The following is a 21,229-nucleotide window of genomic DNA, read 5'->3' as shown; positions in this document are numbered from 1 at the left end:
GAGAATCAAAAAGATTCGGATAACCCTAACTGTCGGAAGGTTTGATTATCGAACTAAAGATGAATTTCTCGTTTATCGAGAATGAATCGTGGTTTTGGTCCTAACTGTAGGAAGGTTTGACCAAGTGGGAGGTTTGAGGTGACCCTAACTGTAGGAAGGTTTGATCACTCGATTTGAAAGTGGACCTCTCGTTCATTGGAGGAATCGAGAGGGGTTTTTGGTTTTGGTCCTAACTGTAGAAAGGTTTGACCGAATGGAAGGTTTAAGACGATCCTAACTGTAGGAAGGTTTGATCGCTTGATTTGTGGACCTCTCGTTCATTGGGAGAATCGAGAGGGGATTTTGACTGTGGTCCTAACTGTAAGAAGGTTTGACCAATCAGGAACTTTACGTCCAGACTCTAACAGAGAGAGTGTTGAGTGCACAGACACAGTGAGAACTTGAATGGGAGTCCTTATTCATTACATTGCTGTGGTTTTGGGAACTTCCCGTTACATAAATCGTCCACCCCCAGTTTCCTCTGCGGAACTGGTTCGGACATTATTATCAGTTAACTAACCGGGTTATCCTTAAGAATATTAGCTTAATATTCTCCAGGAACTTCCCGTCAAAAGTGGGGAAACAGTTTAGACTCATATACCTATTGGAGTATTAAGAAGCAGTTTATACTCGTATACTTTTCGGAGTGTTGAGAAACAGTTTATACTCGTATACTCTTTGGAGTGTCAGGAAGCAGTTTATACTCTTATACCGGTCGGAGTTTTGCCGTTTTTATTTGGCTTACCTTAGCGTTATAACGCCGGCTTCGACCAAGGTCTGAATGCTATTCCTGAGAGCAAAGCAATCCTTGGTGGGATGAACAACCCTTCTGTGGTATGCACAGTACTTTGGGTCCGTAGTGTTATCAGCTTCCTCCTGATTCGTGATAGGTGGTAGCTTGATCTTGTTGCCTTCGAGGAGCGATTCGAAGATGGTTGGAACGTCTTCGTCCTTGAAGGAATACTCTCTCTGGAGTCTCGGACCCGAAGTCTTCTGCTGCCTTCGGGATTGCTGTTGTGACGCTTGATTAGCACCACCAGCAGCTGCAGGTGCTTTGCCCTTACCACGGGAAGCGAAGTTTGAGTCCAGCAGATTAACCGTCGGTTGGTTCCTTTCGGCCTTCTTCCTTTTAAGGAAGCGTTCGGCTTGTTCACCGCGCACCTTCAGATCCTTCCAAGTGTCAGACGGTGCTGTCCCCATTGCCTCCAATACGTCCAATGCGAGGTTGTTGTGGCAAGTCTGGAGAATGAATTCCTCGGTGATCGGGTCCCGGCAATTCATCGCCTTGTTCCGGAACCTTTTGACGAAGGTGTCGACTAACTCCCCGTCTTTTTGTTTCTCGTCGAGCAACGATCCGATAGAGATCTCGGTGTCGTCGTCGAAGAAATTTGCAAGGAACTTCGTCTCCATGTCATCCCAGCTGTTCACGCTTCCTGGCTTGAGGCGACGATACCAATCGAAGGCAGCTCCGCGAAGAGTGCCGACGAATGACCGCACCATCAGAGGCTCGTTCCCAGAGATAGCACCCAGGTGCGATTTGAAATAAATCAAATGCTGGGTGGGGGAACCCCTTCCATCGAACGGCGTGAAGTTGATTAGACTAAACTTCGCCGGATAGGGGATTGATTCCCATTCCCTCGGGTATGGACAAGGAATGCCCGTTTTCTTTACCTCTTGAGCAGACAGCAACGTATTGATTTTACTCTCGAGGCTTTTGATCTTCAAGTCTTCACTTGTATCCCCGTTGGCATCCTCACTACCACCCCCTGCATTGATGGGAGGGTTATTGGCATTGTGAGCTTCATCCCCATCCGCGTGCTCCTTTTCCTGAGCAACCTGGTTACGGTGGCTTGGTTCACCTTGTTGGTTCCTGAATGCTTGGATTTGCTGTTCATGCATCTCTCTCATCTGCTGCATGGCCGTCTCCATCTCGAATTTAAAACTTTCTTTCTGCTTAGCCAAAGCGTCTTCAAGCATTTTGGCCATTTCTTCCGCGCCTATCATGAATGACTCGCGGGGTTGTCCTTCGCTGGACACTGTATTGTCCGATGCGACAGCAGAGCAGGAATCCGATTCTTCATCTTCCGAAGGCAATCTTATCCGAACCCTACCATAAGTTCCTCGTGCGATGGCTCCGGACTGCAGACGGGTTACACGCCGGGACGCTTCCAGAAACGATTTGAGATCAATCTGTGTCGATGTCTCTTTGCTGGTCATGTTGGCGGTGACCTTCGGAAATTCTCCATCCTTAACCACTGTTCTTCTTTGCCGGAAGCGCCTATGCCTTGGTTTTGGCGTTTCGGTGCCGAGCCTTTCGAACACTGAAATTCTCTCGGGGACTCCCTTGATGCAGTTGCATTGAGACAGTACTACCCGAATGAGCTTGGCACATGGGCACTGAGTTTCGAGCCCTTGAGGGCTTCTTTTTCTTGTTTTGTTCGTACCCCCAGCACGATAGTACAACTCGTCCATTTGATCGGAGTAACCTATCGCGTGTTGGCATGATTTCCCAGGTATAACGTTATCATCCTCGGATGACAACGTTTCCTTCTGAGAGCAAACTGCCTTATTTGGACTTCCGAGAGTCACTCGCCTCGAAACACGCCTTTGTAGACATGAATTCTCAGCGGGCTCCCGAACTTCGATGCGCAAGGTAGTGCGCTTGGGTGCCGTAAACTCTTTGTCATGTTGAGGGTTGTGTCGACCCCCAGCATGTTGATTAGTTCGGAGCCTCTTCATCGGGCCCGAGCGTTCATGGACTTCGTTGCGCTCGTCGGGAATTGGACCGAGGCGCTCCAAGATTGACCTCCTTCCTCGGGATGGTTCGGGAGGTTGAACTCGTTTTGAAGGCTGTAAAGGTCGATCCTCGGCCTGACTCACCACTTTGGACTTTGGCCTCCATATTTTGTGAGTTAGTGGTGATTTCTTGGCTACTCCATTCTGCCACCTTCTACGGGCTTCTTGAACTTGAGCTCGTGCTTGTGCTGAGAGTGCGCGGCGCTTCTGAATGCGATCCTCCAGCGTTGAACGGTTCCGTTTGACACGGATCCATTCGTTCGTTGGTGGCTTGGAGGAGTTGCCATTCATTGGTTGTTGAGGTCGTTCGCCTCTTCTGTTCTTCAGATCCGTGTTGTAACGGATCCCGTCCACAGATTCCATTGCCTTTGCGATTTGTTTCGCAAGGCGCTGACGTTGCCTTTGGCGGGCTCTCTTTGAGAGAGTCACTACGCCCTCGGCAACGGAAGATTCGGCCAGAGCAGATCTGACCTGGTTGGAAGGAGAGATCTCACCCGATGCAGCTTCGGCATCAAACGGGGCGAGATCTTCGTTGGCAGCTTCAACTTCTTCGTACCAACGAAGTTTTCTCTTGGAAGAGAGCTTTGGAGACTTGGACTTGCGAGGGGAGGTGGATTCGGACGAGGATGACAGATACTCCTCGAACTTTTGTTGGTCGAATTCGTACTCGACCTCCTCCTCGACCGGGATCGGGATCCGCGGCTGCGACGCGACAGCTTCGGCAGTAAAGCTGTTGGCTCCCACTGTGGTCGCCAGATTGTTCGCGGGAAAAATTATGTCTTTCTTCATTGTTGATATCATTGCTATCTCAGTTAACAACTTTATGCGTTACAAAGATCCGGTCTTTTTATAAGATCCGGTTACAATGAAAAATCAAAGAAAACAAAGTAAAGATTACAATTTTCCTTATTTGTCGAACTAATCGCGAGCTCCTGTTTTGCGGTCGCTCGCTTTGGTGGGTTCTTTGCCTGCGCCGGGGTTATTTGCCGTGGACCACCGCGTGATCTCGATCCGGTCGGATCTACACGATATGACGGGTAATATTCCACCAAGGGAATAATAGCCGGGAGGGATTGTTTCACCAAGGAAACAACCGCTCGAATCTCGGGATCTAAGAACCAAGCTTAGATCCGGAGTGTGATCGTGTAGATCTCAAATCCAATCCTCTCGAACTCCTGCCTTATTTGGCGTTGGTGATCGCCGAGCACCGGATCTGAAAGTCCAAGTCTCCAAGCCTTCAAAGTTGTGATCTTTTTTTAGATCTGAGTCTTCAATCCAGCAGGGCTTCGCCTCTCTCCAAAATTTCCAACCTCTGAAACAAATGAGCACAAGGCCTATTTATAGGCACTCAGAACTGTGCCCGCGCACAGTTCTGAGCCTAGCCACCCATGGGTGGCTCGGCCTTGGCCGAGCCACCTCAGGGTGGCTCGGCTTGGGCCGAGCCACCCTGGGGTGGTTCGGTTTCGGCCGAGTCCCCGGGTGTTTGTCCGTTTCGTCCTTTGTTTCCGGTTCTGGTTCTCTTGTGTGGTTGATTGACTTGGCAACGACTTGTTGACTTGATTCCAGATATGGCAGTGAGTCGGGTTCCTGATATGGCAGTAAACCAACTTCTGAATTTGAGTCCGGAATTGATGTTGATTTGATCGTGATTCATCCGAGTTCGCTCTTGTTTAGATGACTCGGTGATTCACCTAAACATTGGTTTGATTCCGCGTGCGAGTGGATGCATTCCAATGCTTGGGTGCGATTTGTCGCCTCGTTAACCTGCTCCGTTGCGTATAGCTTGGCTTCAGCGTTGGCGGTCTTGTTTGGATACGTCGCCTGGTGGTCCGTTTGTTAAATCGGCGTCGAGCTGTGCTAAGGGACCTATAGGCAATTTTATACGCCTACAATGGGATTCCTGTCAAATCCCACACTCTACAAGTACAAGTCCTATTTGCCAAATTAACATCATGACTAAACCCTCTATGTTTGACTTCAAATCCTGTCTCTTGATCATTTCCATCATTCTAATGAACTTGACACAATGTTTGCTCATTGTGTGTCTCTTGCAGTTTCCTTTCTATCTTAGTGCTATCCCATAACCACTGAATTTATCTAGAAGTTTAATTTTTTTTTTTGCATTATATCCATTAAAGTCAGTCTAATCTTCAAACATTAAAATGATTGGTTTGTATCTTACAAGTAAAATGAAATAACTAAAGATTTCTACCATGTTATTGTCCACTGGGTCACATTTTCTATGAGTTTTGAAGTGTGACTTACAGAATGTGTTTGTATCTTTTTTCATGAAATCCTCATTTGCTTGAGCTGGCATATCCTTTAGCTTCTTAGTTTCACATGCAAACTACCCCATGGTAGTAACTTTCACTCAAGTTTAAACTTGCCTTCGGAGTGCTCTTCCTGTGTGATTTTTTCTCTAGTTTGAGTAAATGTGTTTAGCACATTGTCTGTGTTCAATATCTGGCCAAATCTCATGTATAGCAGAAACCAAACCCTGCAAAAAACTCAAATGTAAGATGATTCAATTAAATAGATACAAGTAATAGAGATTCAAATAAGTATTACTCATAACTACATTACCTTCTGTTGATTAGATATGATGATTCAGCTCTCACCACTACGCATATGTAAATTAGTAGTCAACACTCTCAAAAAACAAAGCCAAGATACTTTTGTCTCTCCCTCCACAACTGCACATGCAATAGGCCACATTTTATTATTTCCATCCTTCACAATAGCACACAAAAGTTATCCACTGTTTGTGGGAAAATTGAAGAAAAAATGAAAATAAAATTTGTATTATTCTCTCTAACAGACTTAGAAAAAGAATAAGTTATAATTCCCTCAACACAATCTCTCTCGAACAACTCAGAAAAAGAGATTACAATCTTCTTATATCGGATTCTCGATTTACAAAAGAGAGAAAGATCGACGGAGATCCTTCCCTTTATTTAAAACTGGGTTCTTCTTGGTGTTGATGGAATGCCTCCCTCAATGTTCGTGTTGAGCTTGCTTTCCGTTGACGATCCGAACACTTCACCTCATGGAATATTGTATTCGCCTCTTGACTCGAAGCCTTGGATGAACTTGCGTGGCAAGTTTGAAACTCTTAACAAGTTAGAGAACTCTGAGCGAGTTATAACTCTATAGAAGAGTTGATTGATTTAATCTAAAATCGGTTTGTAAGCCAAGGTTGATGAAAGCTCCAAGAACAAATTCGAGGGTTTGAAGATTGCTGAAATCCTTCTTCTGCCAAGAAGCCTTGTGCCGATCTCCAAAAGATTGATCTCGAACTCAGTTGAGTTTGCTGATATTTATAGAGGATTAAGGGATGTAACCTCCCCCTTAATCCGCTCCTTAATGGGGGATCAATTGCCCCATTAATCGGGTGTAACAGGCTCCCTTAAACCGCTCCCCAGATCATGGGTGAAAAATGATTTTTGGAACCATTTAAATCATGTTTGAATGAATCAAACGCATGTCCTGCATCACTAGGTATGAATCATGTGCTCGAATGCAACATCTAGAAGCTACGTTAGCAACGTTTGGAAGTTAGCATAACACAGCTGGATTTGAACTGCGTTAGCAGCTGGATAACACAGCTAGATTTGAGTTGCGTTAGTAGCTGGATTTGAGCTGCGTTGGCAGCTAGATTTGAGCTGCGTTAGTGGCTGGATTTGAGCTACGTTGGTAGTTAGTGCGTAGTGGTTGCGTTGCTTTGACTCTGGAATGCGGCCACTTGCATTTCATTTCTGGGATGCAGATAAGAGTTCTGTGTCTTGGACTAAAGAGATTGTTGACTTGTAATCTCTTCTGTCAGAGTGGTACAAAGGTCATTGTTTTGTAATCTTTGCTTTAGCTCCTTGAAATGTGAGCGTCAGATTATAACTCTCGCCGTTGATTGTGAAGACTGTTGAATCAGAGCTTTTATCGGTTCTCATGAAGGTCATCGAATTGTAACCTTTCTTGATCTGCGTGAAAATCTTCTAATTGTAGCATTCATTTATTGATGTGAAAGTCATTTGATTGTAACCTTCATTATCAAGTTGTTGATGTGGAAGTCATCAGATTGTAACTTCCGTCATTTGTATTTGATGATGGATCAGCTATCTGCAGTAATTTTTAGACTGCCTACAGAACCCCCTCTAAAGTTTTTGAAAGTTTACGGTTGACTAGAATGAATTTTCGGAATACTTTGGATCCCCAAATTGGTTTAAGATCTATTGTTGAATGATAGTTCACTATATCTATTTTTAAGGTACCAAAATGAATGTGATTGCAGAAATTTTCTGCATAGGACCTGTATGTTGGTGACATGCAAGGTAATAGGATTTTTGGCTAATGCTCAGCCATCAACGGATTTGATATACTTTTACTGATTACCATTTGAAATCGGGCTAGCATGTGAATTGTCTAAGTTTGTTCCATATGTAACATTGTGCTAAAAGACTAAACTCTTTTAGGCTTGGTGGTATGATATTGAATACATAGGCTTTGTCATTCTCACGGTGAAAGCCTAACCGGCGACGCGTGTTAGGTGTCGGCTTGTCTCTAATTTGGGATCAAGACAAAATCCTCTATGCATGTGAGGCATGGATTTTGATGTTATTAACAACAACCTGCTGCGATATTAAATACGTAGACTCCAATGAATATGTGAGACGCGGCTTAAATTTGACCAAAATGATCCTCGTAGAAATTGATGAACACCCAAGGTGCAACACAAATTTGGATAAAATGATCCTTGTAGGAATTGATGAACACCCAAGGCGCAAAAATGATCCTTGTAGGTATTGATGAACACCCAAGGCGCAGCCCAAATTTGGCTAAAATGATAATTTCGGAGGACTCACTCTGTCTCCTTTCTTGATCAGCTAATTAAGGGTAATGATTGCAACAATATCCCTGTTAATCTTAGTAGGAGTGTTAAGCTATTGAAAGGAAGAGTTGCGCGAGGGATCTAATTCAGCGTTATCAGCGATAGCGATTAGATTCTGTTTCTACTCATCCAAGAGGCTGCATAGCTTCTTGTTGTAAATCAGTTTCTTCTCGATTTTCATCACCTTGATGGCCATTACTAGATTCTCTATACAATAACCCTAATGGCAGTGGCAACATGCCGTGAGGGTTAACTGGAAAAGCCTGACATCTGCAAGCTAAAACGTAGCATTGGTCCTTCGCGTTTGAAACTTGAAATGCAGGGTTACACCTTGTGTTTGGAAGCTAAAATGCAAGGTTTAAACCTGACATTTGAAAGCTGAAACGCAGGGTTCAACTTTGCGTTTGGAGCTTGAAATGTAGGATTAAACCTTGCGTTTAGCACTCTAACCGACTCAAAACGGGCGAGATTTTTGCTTAAAATCCCGCTCCGATTTGACAGCTCCAGCTGTCTAAAAAATAGACCGCCAAAGGTCAAATCAAAAGTCATTCAACTTTTTTGTTTTCTTTAGCTAACTAAACAGGCATCCTGTTCATCTTCTCCAGCGAACCCAACGAAGATCTTCATTCATTCTTCTCCGGAAAGCTTGTTCATCTTCTCCGACGAGATCGAAATGGTTCCCAAGAAGAAAACCACCTCCAAATCTCAAAACTAAGGTCGCCAGCAGTGCTCAGGCGACTGCGTTGTCGCTGTCGACTCCTCCGACTAGTGGTAAGTCGGAGACCCAAATAACTTGTTTCGACAAGTTCTAAACCATTAACGCAGAGTGAAAACTCACGTTTAGCCATCAAAATGCAGGGGTAAAACTTCTGTATTTTTTAATTTGAAACGCATGATCAATTCTTGCATTCCAGATTTGAAACGCTGGGTTTGACCCACCCTGCGTTTTGAATTTGACACGCTGGGTTTTGACCCTTGCGTTTATCACTTGGAACGTAAGGTTGACCTCTGCGTTCTTGAATTTGGAACGCGGGTCTGACCCCTTGCATTTTTTATGTGAAATGCATGGTTATTCCATGCATTTTGACTAAGCCTTCTTAGACTTTTTATGTCATTTTCGATACTGACTGTTTGCGTCGAAAATCGATTTTACTGCTTTTGAATTCATTACAACTTCAAGTGTTACAACGATTCAAAATAAAGAAAATTCAGTCTTTTTATAAGACTTCTCTTACAATGAAAAATAAAACAAATGACTTCCTGAGAACACACACAGAGAGATCGTTTATTGGTCTTTTGCTTACGTGAGATCTTTGTCGGTGCCAGAGTTTATCCGTGGACCACCAACTGATCAGATCCGAATAAAGATTTTGTTGCCTCGCAAGGAGACAAGAAATTGAAGTGACTATCTCGATGATAGAGAGATAATCACTCTTCTCGAGAATCACAGCTAAGTGTGATCTCAAGGGAAATGGATGAACAGAATGTAGATCTCTCAAACTCTTCTCCTTTTAGTGCTAAAGAACTCACCAAGATCTCTTTTTCCTCTCTGAAATTCGCGCTCCTAACTCTCCAATTCGACAAGGCTTCACTACGACTCGAGAATTCCCGATCCTCGCAAATGAAGGCCCTAGGGCTATATTTATAGGCTTCAAAAGCTTGGTTTTCAGATAAGAACGACTGATTCCCTCTTATCTTCAGTTAAAATCACGTTCACTTCATTTAGGGGGCTGTTGGATCATAATCTACCAAAATCTCGGCGATTAATAGTAAAAACTGTATTTTAGGGCACGAGACAAACCCTGTGTCTCGGCCTTCACCGAGACACAATGTGTGTCTCGGCCTTTGTCGAGACACACTTTGTGTCTCGGCCTTGGCCAAGACACAATATGTGTCTCAGTTTCGACCGAGACGCTATTTAGTGTGCCTTAAGTGTTTTACCTATAATTTTCCAGTCCGATCTCAGGATGATGCGATTCAAAGTGCATTAGAAAGCCGAAGAAGAGATCTACAATCTCCTATGGGTGAATCATATGTGGAGTAGACGAGACATGCGTGTCGCTCTGTCTTTCATGAGTGAAACATAACTCCTGATCGAATCGTCTTTTCGTTATTCTATCATCCCGTAAATTTGTACACTTCATCAACTCACTTCATGCACTTGTTAGCGTTAGATAATCCTCACTGACTTGGATAATAACGTTCGTCATTTTTTCTCTGTCTTGAGCTACGTGTGGGAACCTATAGGTAATTTTTGACGCCTACACTGACTTTCATCTTATTTTGTTCAGCGCGTTGTTGGCCTTTTTGTTTTGATAATATTTTAACAAATAATTTATAACTAATATTATTTGTCTAATATTTGTGTTTTTACATTTATTCTAGACAAACAATGAGTTGGCGGTTGGATGGACTAGAGCTTTCATGATTATATCTATTGGAGGATGGAAGGAAATATCGGTATGAAGTCATTTGCATCTTAAGTAAATTCAAGATCAAGCTTCATCTACCAAGTTTACCAAGAAAAGCTTATTGAAGACCAATTGCTTGGGTATAATTAGTTTAGGTTTTATACTTGTGTGTAGATACTTTAAAGCTCAATATCATACACACACACACACACACACATTTTATGAGTTTATCCATTTTAGGTTTTATCCACAAACAAAGTTTTTACAAACAAATAAATATATGATTATATACATATATGTTTGTTTTCATGTGGATAAGTTATTTTAGTTTAGTTATATAGATTTGAAACAAATATACATTCATATACATATTCACATGTTTCATATTCTATTGTATTTTAAAACATATTGTGTTTTTAGTTTATAGACTTAAAAACTATAGTTTATATCTTTTATTAAGTCTATAAAATTATTTCATAAAGTTTTAAAATATTGTTTAAGTCAAAATATCAAAAACATGTATGTTTAGTTTTTATGGTTTTGGACTATTTTGTAAAATATTGAGTTTTCACTCTTGGGAAGTGCAATTCTAAATTTTTTTTGTAACAAGTTTATTATCATATTTACAAATATTTCCTAAAGTTTTACATTTTTTAGAATTTATTTGCTATTTTTAAAAGAGCTTTGAAAATTAGATTTACTGTTTATTTCTAGCTAATAACTTGTTATCAGTCGACTAATGGATTTTATCAGTCGACTGATGAACACGCCTAGAATCATCAAAAGTTTTTGTTTTTTGTCGGTCGACTGATCAGTCGACTGATGAGATCTTCAGTCAACTGATGACGTGTTGTTGGCCTATAACGGTCAGCTCAACAGTCGACTGATGAACAGTATCAGTCGACTGACGCCTGTAACGGCTAGTTTTTCTAGCTTTGTACTGTTTTGATTTTTTGGTCTTTTGCTAGGTTTTCTTGATCTTTGGGGTTCCCTATATATACCCCCTCATACCCAGCTATGTTTTATCATCCAAGAAAATTTTTAAATAAGTTTAAGGGTGTTTAAAAGTTTGTTTAGTGTTTGTTTCAAGTTTCGGTTTGTGAAGAATTTTCACAAGAGCTAGAGGAGATCATCATTTGTATTTGAGCTCTCAACTCATCTCTCTCTTACTCTTGATCATTAGAGAAGTTTCCTTAATCTCAATTCTAGCTATTTATTGTTTTGATCATAATTTCCATAAGCTAGATATTATATTGAGTTTATATTTGATTTTGATTATACTCTTTGTTCATACACAACCTATTGAGCTTATTGTATTTGCATACATTGTATAATTTAGGGTTGTGGGTTTGTGACATTAAGAGTGAGCTTTCATTGTGTTCCCATCCATAGTAGAGAACAAACTTTGTATTTGAGCCTAAATTGTGTAGTTCACATTGTATTACACTTGTACACCGAGATGAGTGTGTGGTGAGAGATGGGGTGGGTTCCAAGAGGAGTGGTGTCGGTAGTAATGCTTAGAGAGATGTGGTAAATCCGAGCACTTGAGGAAGGACACAGGCTAGAGACCAACACTTAGAGGGTGTAGAGTGTGATTGCTAGAGTGTGGATTGTGAGAGTTTTCGGTGAGCTAGAAAACCAAATTTGTGTTGTTATAAACATTTTGGGTGAACGTTGAGAACCCATTGTGTAGTGGATTTTCCTTGAGTGGGGAGTGGAGACGTAGGTCGGAAGGACCGAACTTCGTGATCATTTTTTTATATTTTTGTTTTGGCTTTGGCGCATTTATTCTTGTATGTTGTTATATCATCATTATTGCATGTTTCTATCGCCCTTAGTTTTTATATCATTGCATATATCTTGTAGTATATTATATTTGCTATGATATATTTTTAATAAGTTCTAAATTAGCATTAAATAGGATTAGATTAGCATTAACCCTATTCATCCTCCCCCTAGGATGCTTTCAATTGGTATTAGATCTTGGTGCTCTTTGATTTGAAGTTTAATGGCCTTGAGTTAATGATCCAAACTTTAATATTGTTGCTAATCTAGTTTTGATATTTTTTTATCTTGCTTGCATAATATATCATGGACATGCATAGTGCACCTGGTTTAGGTTATGCTATTAACATTGCTTCTAGATTTAGTAATTTTCCTTATGCCCAATGGTGTGTTAGATGTAAACTTTTTGTTCGATCTAGACACTTTGATTTATGGAAAATTATCAATTGTGCTTATATTGTACCCACTTTGAAGAAATCCAAGTGGAGTAAAAATGATCAAAGAATGTTTTACAATGAATAAGCTTATGTTAGAATTTTTGTATAACGCCTTTGATTCATCTTTTTCTAACAAGCTTTATTCATTTGATAGTGCTTACAAATTGTGAAAATTCATAGAAGTACATCAAGAAAACTTGGAGGCGATCTGAAAGCTTTGTAGGCTTCTTCTTCAAATTCATATGGAGCATCATCTTCATGCACACGATCACTAGACGATAGCCCTAGTGAGGTTTGCGAGTCCGAACCCGATAGTGAATCATCTATAGTTAATCTCGCATGTGCATATGAGAAATTAATGAAAGTCTACAACAAATTGCATCATAAGTTTATTAATTTAAAAAGCAAGCATGTTGATTTGAAATCTGATCATGAGTTATTAGCTTCTAAGTTTGATAATATTTCTAATAAAAATGTGATCCTTAAAGAAAAGAATGATAAATTAAAATCGGGGCATGATTCTTTGCTTTCAAACTTTGCTCTTTTAACTCATGAAAAAGAAAATACCATGTTAAAAGTAGATAATATGAAAAATAATGTTAGCTCTTTTACTAACAACTATATTTGCTCTACTTCTAATAACAATACTTGTGTTCATAATGATGAGTTGAATCATATTAAGGATCGCATATCATCTTTAGATTCAACCCTTAAAACATGTATTGTTAATAATAATAAGCTTATGGACTTGTGTGCAAAGTCCCGTGTAAATACTTCCAAGTCTTCCACACACTATGTACACATGTATAACAAAGTCTACAAATGCACTAATTACGGTCATGAAGACCACATTGCTAGATTTTGTTATAATGCACAAAAACTCATCAAGCCTAATCATGCTTGTGCATCTCATCGAGCTTCACCATCACACACACATACACATGCACCTATTGTTTATTATAAGCATGCTCATGTGTTCAAGTATGATTTTTGTAGTAGATTTGGTCATTTGGCCAAATTTTGTTTTGATTTAAAAAGAGTTTCACATTTGTAAAATGTTTCTAAAAGACCACCTTTGTTTGCAAATATTCCTCCTGCACATCCATATGGTCTACAAAAGCAAATGGGTCTTTTTTATAGCATATATTGCAATCGAAAGGGTCATTTGCTTACATATTGTTATAAGCGGACTAGTGCACTACATGCGCCCAAAAGGGATCATAACCCTAGAGCTTTAAGCTTTAATGACAGAGGTCATGTCCCTAGACTCTTAGGGACCAAGAGTAATTGGGTACCAAAACAAGTTTGATTTTTTAAAACTAAGATTTTTAGTGTTTCTATTTTTTATTTATTGATTTTGAAAAATGTGTTTTGTAATTTTTTTTTAAATGAAAACAATATTTCTTGTCAATTCCTTTGTTTTCATTTTATAGGTTTTGATTTGTCATGAGAGGTTTGTATTTAAGCAACCCCCTGGATTTATTGGTTATCTATGTCCAAATCATGTTTATCGGGTGCTATATGTTTATATGGGTTAGAACAAGCTTAAGAGCTTGATATGGTTGTCTCTCTTATCTTTTATTCGAAAATTCATATTGGTTTATTTTTATGGGTTTTCATTTGATTTATGAATTCATTTATTTGATTTGTTTTTATTTAAAAACTTTTTTCATGATTCTCATGTTCTTTATTCTTTTGTTTTCATAAATCTATTTATACATTGTTTTATGTTTGTGTATTGAGACACACTTTTTTATATTGATATATCTATATGTTTTTCTCATGGTCTTGTTGTATGTAAGTTTTGATTAACATGTTTTTCATCTATGTTTGCTCACAAATAGTTTGCCTTAGTATTCATTTCATATATTCCATAAGGCATTTTGATAGGGGGAGCATTCCCTATTCTTTTATTGTTTTTATACTCACTTATGCAAATTTGTAGTGGGGGCTTACGCTCTCTTATCCTTTATTGTTTTCCCTATTTTGATGTTGTCAAAGAGGAAGAAATATTATGAGTATATCTTACCTTATTTCTTTGCATGATAATCGTAATTTATATATTTATTTTGTATCATGCATATCTCTTTTTGTAAACTGTTTGTCATCATAAAAAAAAAAGAGATTGTCAGCCTTTTCATTTTGATGATGTTTTAACAAATAGTTTATAACTAATATTATTTATCTAGTGTTTGTGTTTTTATATTTATTCTAGGCAAACTATGAGTTGGAGATTGGATGGACTAGAGCTTTCACGATCATATCCATTGGAGGATGGAAGGAAATATCGGTATGAAGCCATTTGCATGTCAAGTCAATTCAAGATCAAGCTTCATCCGCAAAGTTTACCAAGAAGAGCTTATTAAAGACCAATTGCTTTGGTATAATTAGTTTAGGTTTTATACTTGTGTAGATACTTTAAAGCTCAATATCATATACACACACACATTTTATGAGTTTATCCACAAACAAAGTTTTTACAAATAAATAAATTTATGTTTATCTACATATATGTTTGTTTTCATGTGGATAAGTTATTTTAGTTTAGTTATATAGATATGAAACAAATATACATTCATATACATATTCACATGTTTCATATTCTATTGTATTTTGAAACATATTGTGTTTTTAGTTTATAGACTTAACAATTATAGTTTATATATTTTATTAAGTCTATAAAATCATTTTACAAAGTTTCAAAATATTGTTTAAGTCAAGATATCAAAAACATGTATGTTTAGTTTTTATGTTTTTGGACTATTTTGTAAAATGATGAGTTTTTACTTTTGGGAAGTTCAATTCCAAAAATTCTTTTTGTAACATGTTTATTATAATGTTTACAATTATTTCCCAAAGTTTTATATTTTTTAGAATTTATTTACTATTTTTAAAAGATATTTAAAAATTAGATTTACTGTCTGTTTCTAGCTTGTAATGACCGTGAAATTTTAATACTAGTTAAAATAATTTTTTGGTATTTTAAAATATTTAATTACTATTTTTAAAAGAGTATTTGTATTTTTCCTGATTTTTTAAGAATTTCTATGATTTAAAGTCCTTCATCACCACCACCCCCATCTCGCCTCCATCACCCCCTGTTCGTCCTCTCTCTCACTGCCACTCCTCCCCTCAATTTCTCCCCCACAGAGCCACCCAAACGCCGACCTCTAGACCCAAACTCAACCACACCCCACCCCTTCTCCCCAGATCCGAGCAACTCCTTGCCACCCCGTGTCCGCCTCTCGTCGGGGCTGGCCTATGCTCGCCGAGCGACAGGGCATTGCCTGCTCCGAACCGCAAACCCGCGCTCTCCATCTCTTTGGCTGTCCAGCGCCCTTTGCGCCCGCCGCTCGTCGTGCCACCCACCTCTCCTCGTCGTCACACCGCTGTCGTCCCAAGCTTCGCCACACGCCAAGCTTGAACTCCGACAGCCCTCCCCTACTGTCCTCTTCAGCCCGATGCCCAAGCCAATAGCCCGCCGCAGATTCTCGACCGCCGTCATCAATCGTTACTACAACCCCCGACCAAACCATAGACGCATCCCTTTTAGATCCAACGTGTCATGTCCGTAGTGGCGCTGCCATCACGTCATCGGACCTCTTGGTCTCGCAGGCAAGATCCCGCTCCTCTTGACTCGTCATTTCATATTTATATCTGTCATTAATATGTTGCATAGATTAGATTATGAATTGTTATTATCTGCGTAGCTTGTTGATGGTTAATATTTAACAATGACGTTATGATAAGTAATTTAAAGGAAATTTATTTTGTGTAAAAGTGGTTATGTTGAGATGTTTTTAGAATTATTATGATAAGAAAAGAATTTATTTAGAAAAAGGGTTGGTTTTAAATAATTATTAGAATAGATAATTTAAAATCATTTATTTCGAAATAGGGGTCATTTTGAGTTATTAAATTATTTTCGACAAAAGAATTATATTTTTGATAATTATGATTATTTAAAAAAAATTATTTTGAAAAAAGAATTATTTATTTTGGATTTAAATTAAATTATGATTTTGTGTTAGTAGTTGTAGACTGTGATATTTTATGTGCAAAATGATCACGGTTTTTCAATTTTATTTTTAACCGTAGTCATATTGTATATTATTTAGCTGCTGATAAGTTGAATGAGTAGTTTAGAGGGTTGGATAACAAGATATTAATGAAACCGGACTATATGCATGTTTTTACTGATGATATCGATGAAACCGGACTATATGCATGTTTTTACTGATTGATGATTACATTTCATGTTTTGTGAATATTTTACTGTATATATATATATATATATATATATATATATATATTTACTGTATTTGACATGTCTGCTTTTATTGTTTCAGGTTGTGTTGAGAACTCTAGTAGTTCATGACTTAGTGGCCTTGTGCATCATGAACAGACTTAGAGACATGTGTAGGTATGTTGACTGAATTTAGATGGTGAACTAGAGATATTGTGGACTTTGATTGTTGATTTAGAAAAACGAGAAGAGTTGGGATGGGAAAGTCTTTGTTCATGTGATCCGATATAGCTGTTGATATATCTTCTAGGCTCGCGCCAGTAAATTTGTGTAGTCATTGGGGTTGGTTTGTTGGGCTAAAGTGAATTCGTGTAGTCACCTTAGTTCGTGACCTGTTTCGTCACTTGAGCTTTGCCTGAGTTCGGACCAGGCTGAGATCAGATTGCATGTAGTCCTCTGACCGATTCGTGTAACAATATTGGATGCACGTAAGAGATTTATGAACAGTTTTTGATAATATGAGCGTTGACTCTATGTGAGATGTGGACCAGTGAGTTTTTAAGATGGTTAGTATTTGACCCGGTTATCGTATATCGTTAGCTTTATGTTTATCAGGTTTTAGAAGTGAATTTGCATGTTGATTTTGTTGGATTTTCAGTTGCACATCCTTTTGTCATTTCTGTTATCGTATCGTTTTTTGCTTTGGTTTTTGTTCGTTCTATTTCTATTGTGGGGTCTTGTCATGTGCTATGCACGCTAATGTACACCTATTTTCTCTGGTGTACATCAGAATTAGAGGAAGAACAGGTCCAGCTGGGAGATCGCCAGGAGCCAGAGGATTCTTAGCAGGAGTGCCTTGTAGACAGCACATAAGAAGAAACCGAATCTTAGTTATTCCTTTCAGTTTATTTTTGTAGCACTTTTATTTCCTTTTGATCAGTGTATTTTTATATCACTCCAGTATTCAGTTGGATAGTTTTGTATAAGGGCATGTTTGATCCGAATATTATGTCTTGGATGATATTCACTTGTGATATGGATTATTTTATTCTGAGTTTGTCTATTATATTCTTGCTAATTGTGATCAGGGATTTGTGACTTCGCATTGTATTTATTTCTTGACGTTTAGCGTATTAGGTTGAGGAATATATATATAGTAAATATTTTACTGTATTTGACATGTCTGCTTTTATTGTTTCAGGTTGTGTTGAGAACTCTAGTAGTTCATGACTTAGTGGCCTTGTGCATCATGAACAGACTTAGAGACATGTGTAGGTATGTTGACTGAATTTAGATGGTGAACTAGAGATATTGTGGACTTTGATTGTTGATTTAGAAAAACGAGAAGAGTTGGGATGGGAAAGTCTTTGTTCATGTGATCCGATATAGCTGTTGATATATCTTCTAGGCTCGCGCCAGTAAATTTGTGTAGTCATTGGGGTTGGTTTGTTGGGCTAAAGTGAATTCGTGTAGTCACCTTAGTTCGTGACCTGTTTCGTCACTTGAGCTTTGCCTGAGTTCGGACCAGGCTGAGATCAGATTGCATGTAGTCCTCTGACCGATTCGTGTAACAATATTGGATGCACGTAAGAGATTTATGAACAGTTTTTGATAATATGAGCGTTGACTCTATGTGAGATGTGGACCAGTGAGTTTTTAAGATGGTTAGTATTTGACCCGGTTATCGTATATCGTTAGCTTTATGTTTATCAGGTTTTAGAAGTGAATTTGCATGTTGATTTTGTTGGATTTTCAGTTGCACATCCTTTTGTCATTTCTGTTATCGTATCGTTTTTTGCTTTGGTTTTTGTTCGTTCTATTTCTATTGTGGGGTCTTGTCATGTGCTATGCACGCTAATGTACACCTATTTTCTCTGGTGTACATCAGAATTAGAGGAAGAACAGGTCCAGCTGGGAGATCGCCAGGAGCCAGAGGATTCTTAGCAGGAGTGCCTTGTAGACAGCACATAAGAAGAAACCGAATCTTAGTTATTCCTTTCAGTTTATTTTTGTAGCACTTTTATTTCCTTTTGATCAGTGTATTTTTATATCACTCCAGTATTCAGTTGGATAGTTTTGTATAAGGGCATGTTTGATCCGAATATTATGTCTTGGATGATATTCACTTGTGATATGGATTATTTTATTCTGAGTTTGTCTATTATATTCTTGCTAATTGTGATCAGGGATTTGTGACTTCGCATTGTATTTATTTCTTGACGTTTAGCGTATTAGGTTGAGGAGAAATGTTTATTTTTATTTATTCTCCTTGATCTAATACGTCGCGGGATTGTTCATGTTCCGATTCTCGGGTATTTTGGAATATGTGGTTAAGCAGTCACAACTGAGGATGAGATCAAATCGGTCATTCTTATTAAAAAACCGAGCTTTTGAAGCTTATAAATATGGCTCTAGGGCCTTCATTTACAAAGATCCGGAATTCTTGAGTCTCGGCGAAGCCCTGTCGAATTGAAGAGTGAGGAGCACGAATTTCAGAGAGGAGGAAGAGATCTTGGTGAGTTCTTCAGCACAAAGAGGAGAAGAGTTTGAGAGATCTGCATCTCATTCATCCATTGTCCTTGAGATCGTACCATGCTGTGATTCTCGAGAAGAGTGATTATTTTGTTATTCCCGAGATAGTCACTTCAATTTATTACCTCCTTTGTAAGGCAATAAAATCTTTATTTGGATCTGATCAGTTGGTAGTCCATGGATAAACCCTGGCAGCAGCAAAGATCCCGTGTAAACAGAAGACCGATAAATGATCTCTCTCAGGAAAATTGTAATCTTTTTTATTTTTATTATGTAAGGAGACTTATAAAAAGTCTATCTTTTTTAAACTTATTATAACGACTAAAATTATAATGAGTCCCGCAATGAAAAAATTAACTTTCGACACGAACACGTTGGCGACCATAGTGGGAGTCAACAGCCTTATTGTCGAGACTGTCGTCCCGCAGCCACTGATCAAGATCCCCGTGGATGAAGAGGTTGAATATGAGTTCAACCAGTAAAAGTTTAAGGAGTACATTTCCTATTACTCCTCCAGATCTTTCTCTCCTTGCAAGCGTAGGAAGACTATTTCCCTCAAGAAGGTCCGTTGGTCTTTAGATCTAAGTACCCAAGGTAATGATCTTCACCCAATTACTATTGAAGACTCCTCCCATGTGTCCAAGAAAGCCAGATTTGACGTTCGTGACAACTCTCCAAAAGTCAAGGAGTTGCCTATTGAAGGCGCACTAGTGCTGATGAAGAGGGATCATCAGAGATGCCGCCAACGTCTTTCCCGTCATAGCCAAAGCTCTAGAGCAGGTGGACGGACTGCGCTACCAAGCAAATCTAGAGTTGAAGGCTCCAAGTGGCTAAGCCGTCGCCGCAGCAAGCGTCGGGGTCCTCCTCCCAACCGCTAACTAACAAATGGGTTCGTGTTAAATAAACTTGTTCTACTCTTGAGGAGCGCATTCAAAAGCACCGCGCACTTCTTGCGTATGCCCGGATCCTTGTATAAAAGGAACAAGAACTATAAAAAGAAGAGGTGGTCAAAGAATCACCAAGATCTAAGCGGGTTTGGGTGTCAAAGCCCAAGATAACGCCTAAAACTGCACTGAAGACTGTTAAGGCACCTCTACCTAATAAGAGACACCAGTTGTGTCTCTCACTCAATTCTAGCTCCAATGCTGCTCCCCAGCCTTTGTCAATTTTAGATCTCGCTCCTTCTGCTCCCGCACCTCCGGTAAAGCCCTACAGCAATGTGGATCTCTCCAAGTTTAGAATTCCGCTAAAGGATCGCCTTGGTCCTCTACCTGAAGATCGGGGCAAAGCTACTGTTAAGGAACTCTTGGGTCCGCTGAATGATTCTCGAGCTACCATCCAGACTGGGGGTCATAAGCAACCTCCTGTGAATTCCGAATGAGTGACTCCTGTGAATTCCAACAAGGCGTCACCTAATCAAAAGAAGACGCGTCCGACAGATGACAGCATTATATCTAAAAGAACAAATGAACAACCGATAGGTTGCTCTGTCCACAACGCCGACGAGTTGTACTATCAGGCTGGGAGTAAGTCTCGAAAAAGAAATACCCCAGAAACGGACTCTCACTATCCTTGTTAGAGATTAATCAGGACAATACTATCAGAATGTAGCTACTCTAAGATCGTTCCACGGAGGGTCTCTGTATTCAAAAGGATATCCACAGAAGCGTCCAAACTCAAATCAAGGCGCTTCTGCAAAATAGGATCAACCAGTCAAGCTGACAGATTCTCAGAGGTTACTATCAACATGACCAATAAGGGGAAGTTAACTCAGTGTTCTAGTCCCGATCCTTTCCCTAGAGCATCTCAGCACCTCACTTGGCTACGGTCTGGGACTATCAGACCTAGACCGAGTAGAGGGTGATCTTCAGATGATGAGACATCAGATACATCCTTAGCAATTGGCTCTGATAACACCGTGTCTACTACGAGGCGATCTCGAGAAATATTCATGATCACTACTGAGCAGATGGCTCAGCTCCTTCAAGGAGACTTAGCTAAACAAAAGGAGGATTTCAAAATTGAGATGGATATGGTCATACAACGGGTTAAGGATTTACATGCCCAGCAACTCCAAGAGTTATCAAATCAGCATGGTGAA

General features: G+C 39.4%; 1 protein-coding gene across 1 annotated transcript in view; it reads left to right on the top strand.

The window, feature by feature from the left end:
• The window catches only part of LOC109838206, a 35,114-nt gene extending 14,605 nt beyond the window's left edge, over positions 1-20,509 (top strand). Inside the window, exons 5-6 of the mRNA XM_020406666.1 lie at positions 17,798-17,871; positions 20,266-20,509. Of these exons, the coding sequence (XP_020262255.1) occupies positions 17,798-17,871; positions 20,266-20,509 (318 nt within the window). The remainder of the gene's footprint in view (positions 1-17,797; positions 17,872-20,265) is intronic.

Source organism: Asparagus officinalis, chromosome 1, assembly GCF_001876935.1.
Source record: "Asparagus officinalis chromosome 1, Aspof.V1, whole genome shotgun sequence".
NCBI lineage: Eukaryota > Viridiplantae > Streptophyta > Magnoliopsida > Asparagales > Asparagaceae > Asparagus > Asparagus officinalis.
This window is presented reverse-complemented; position numbering and strand designations above follow the sequence as displayed.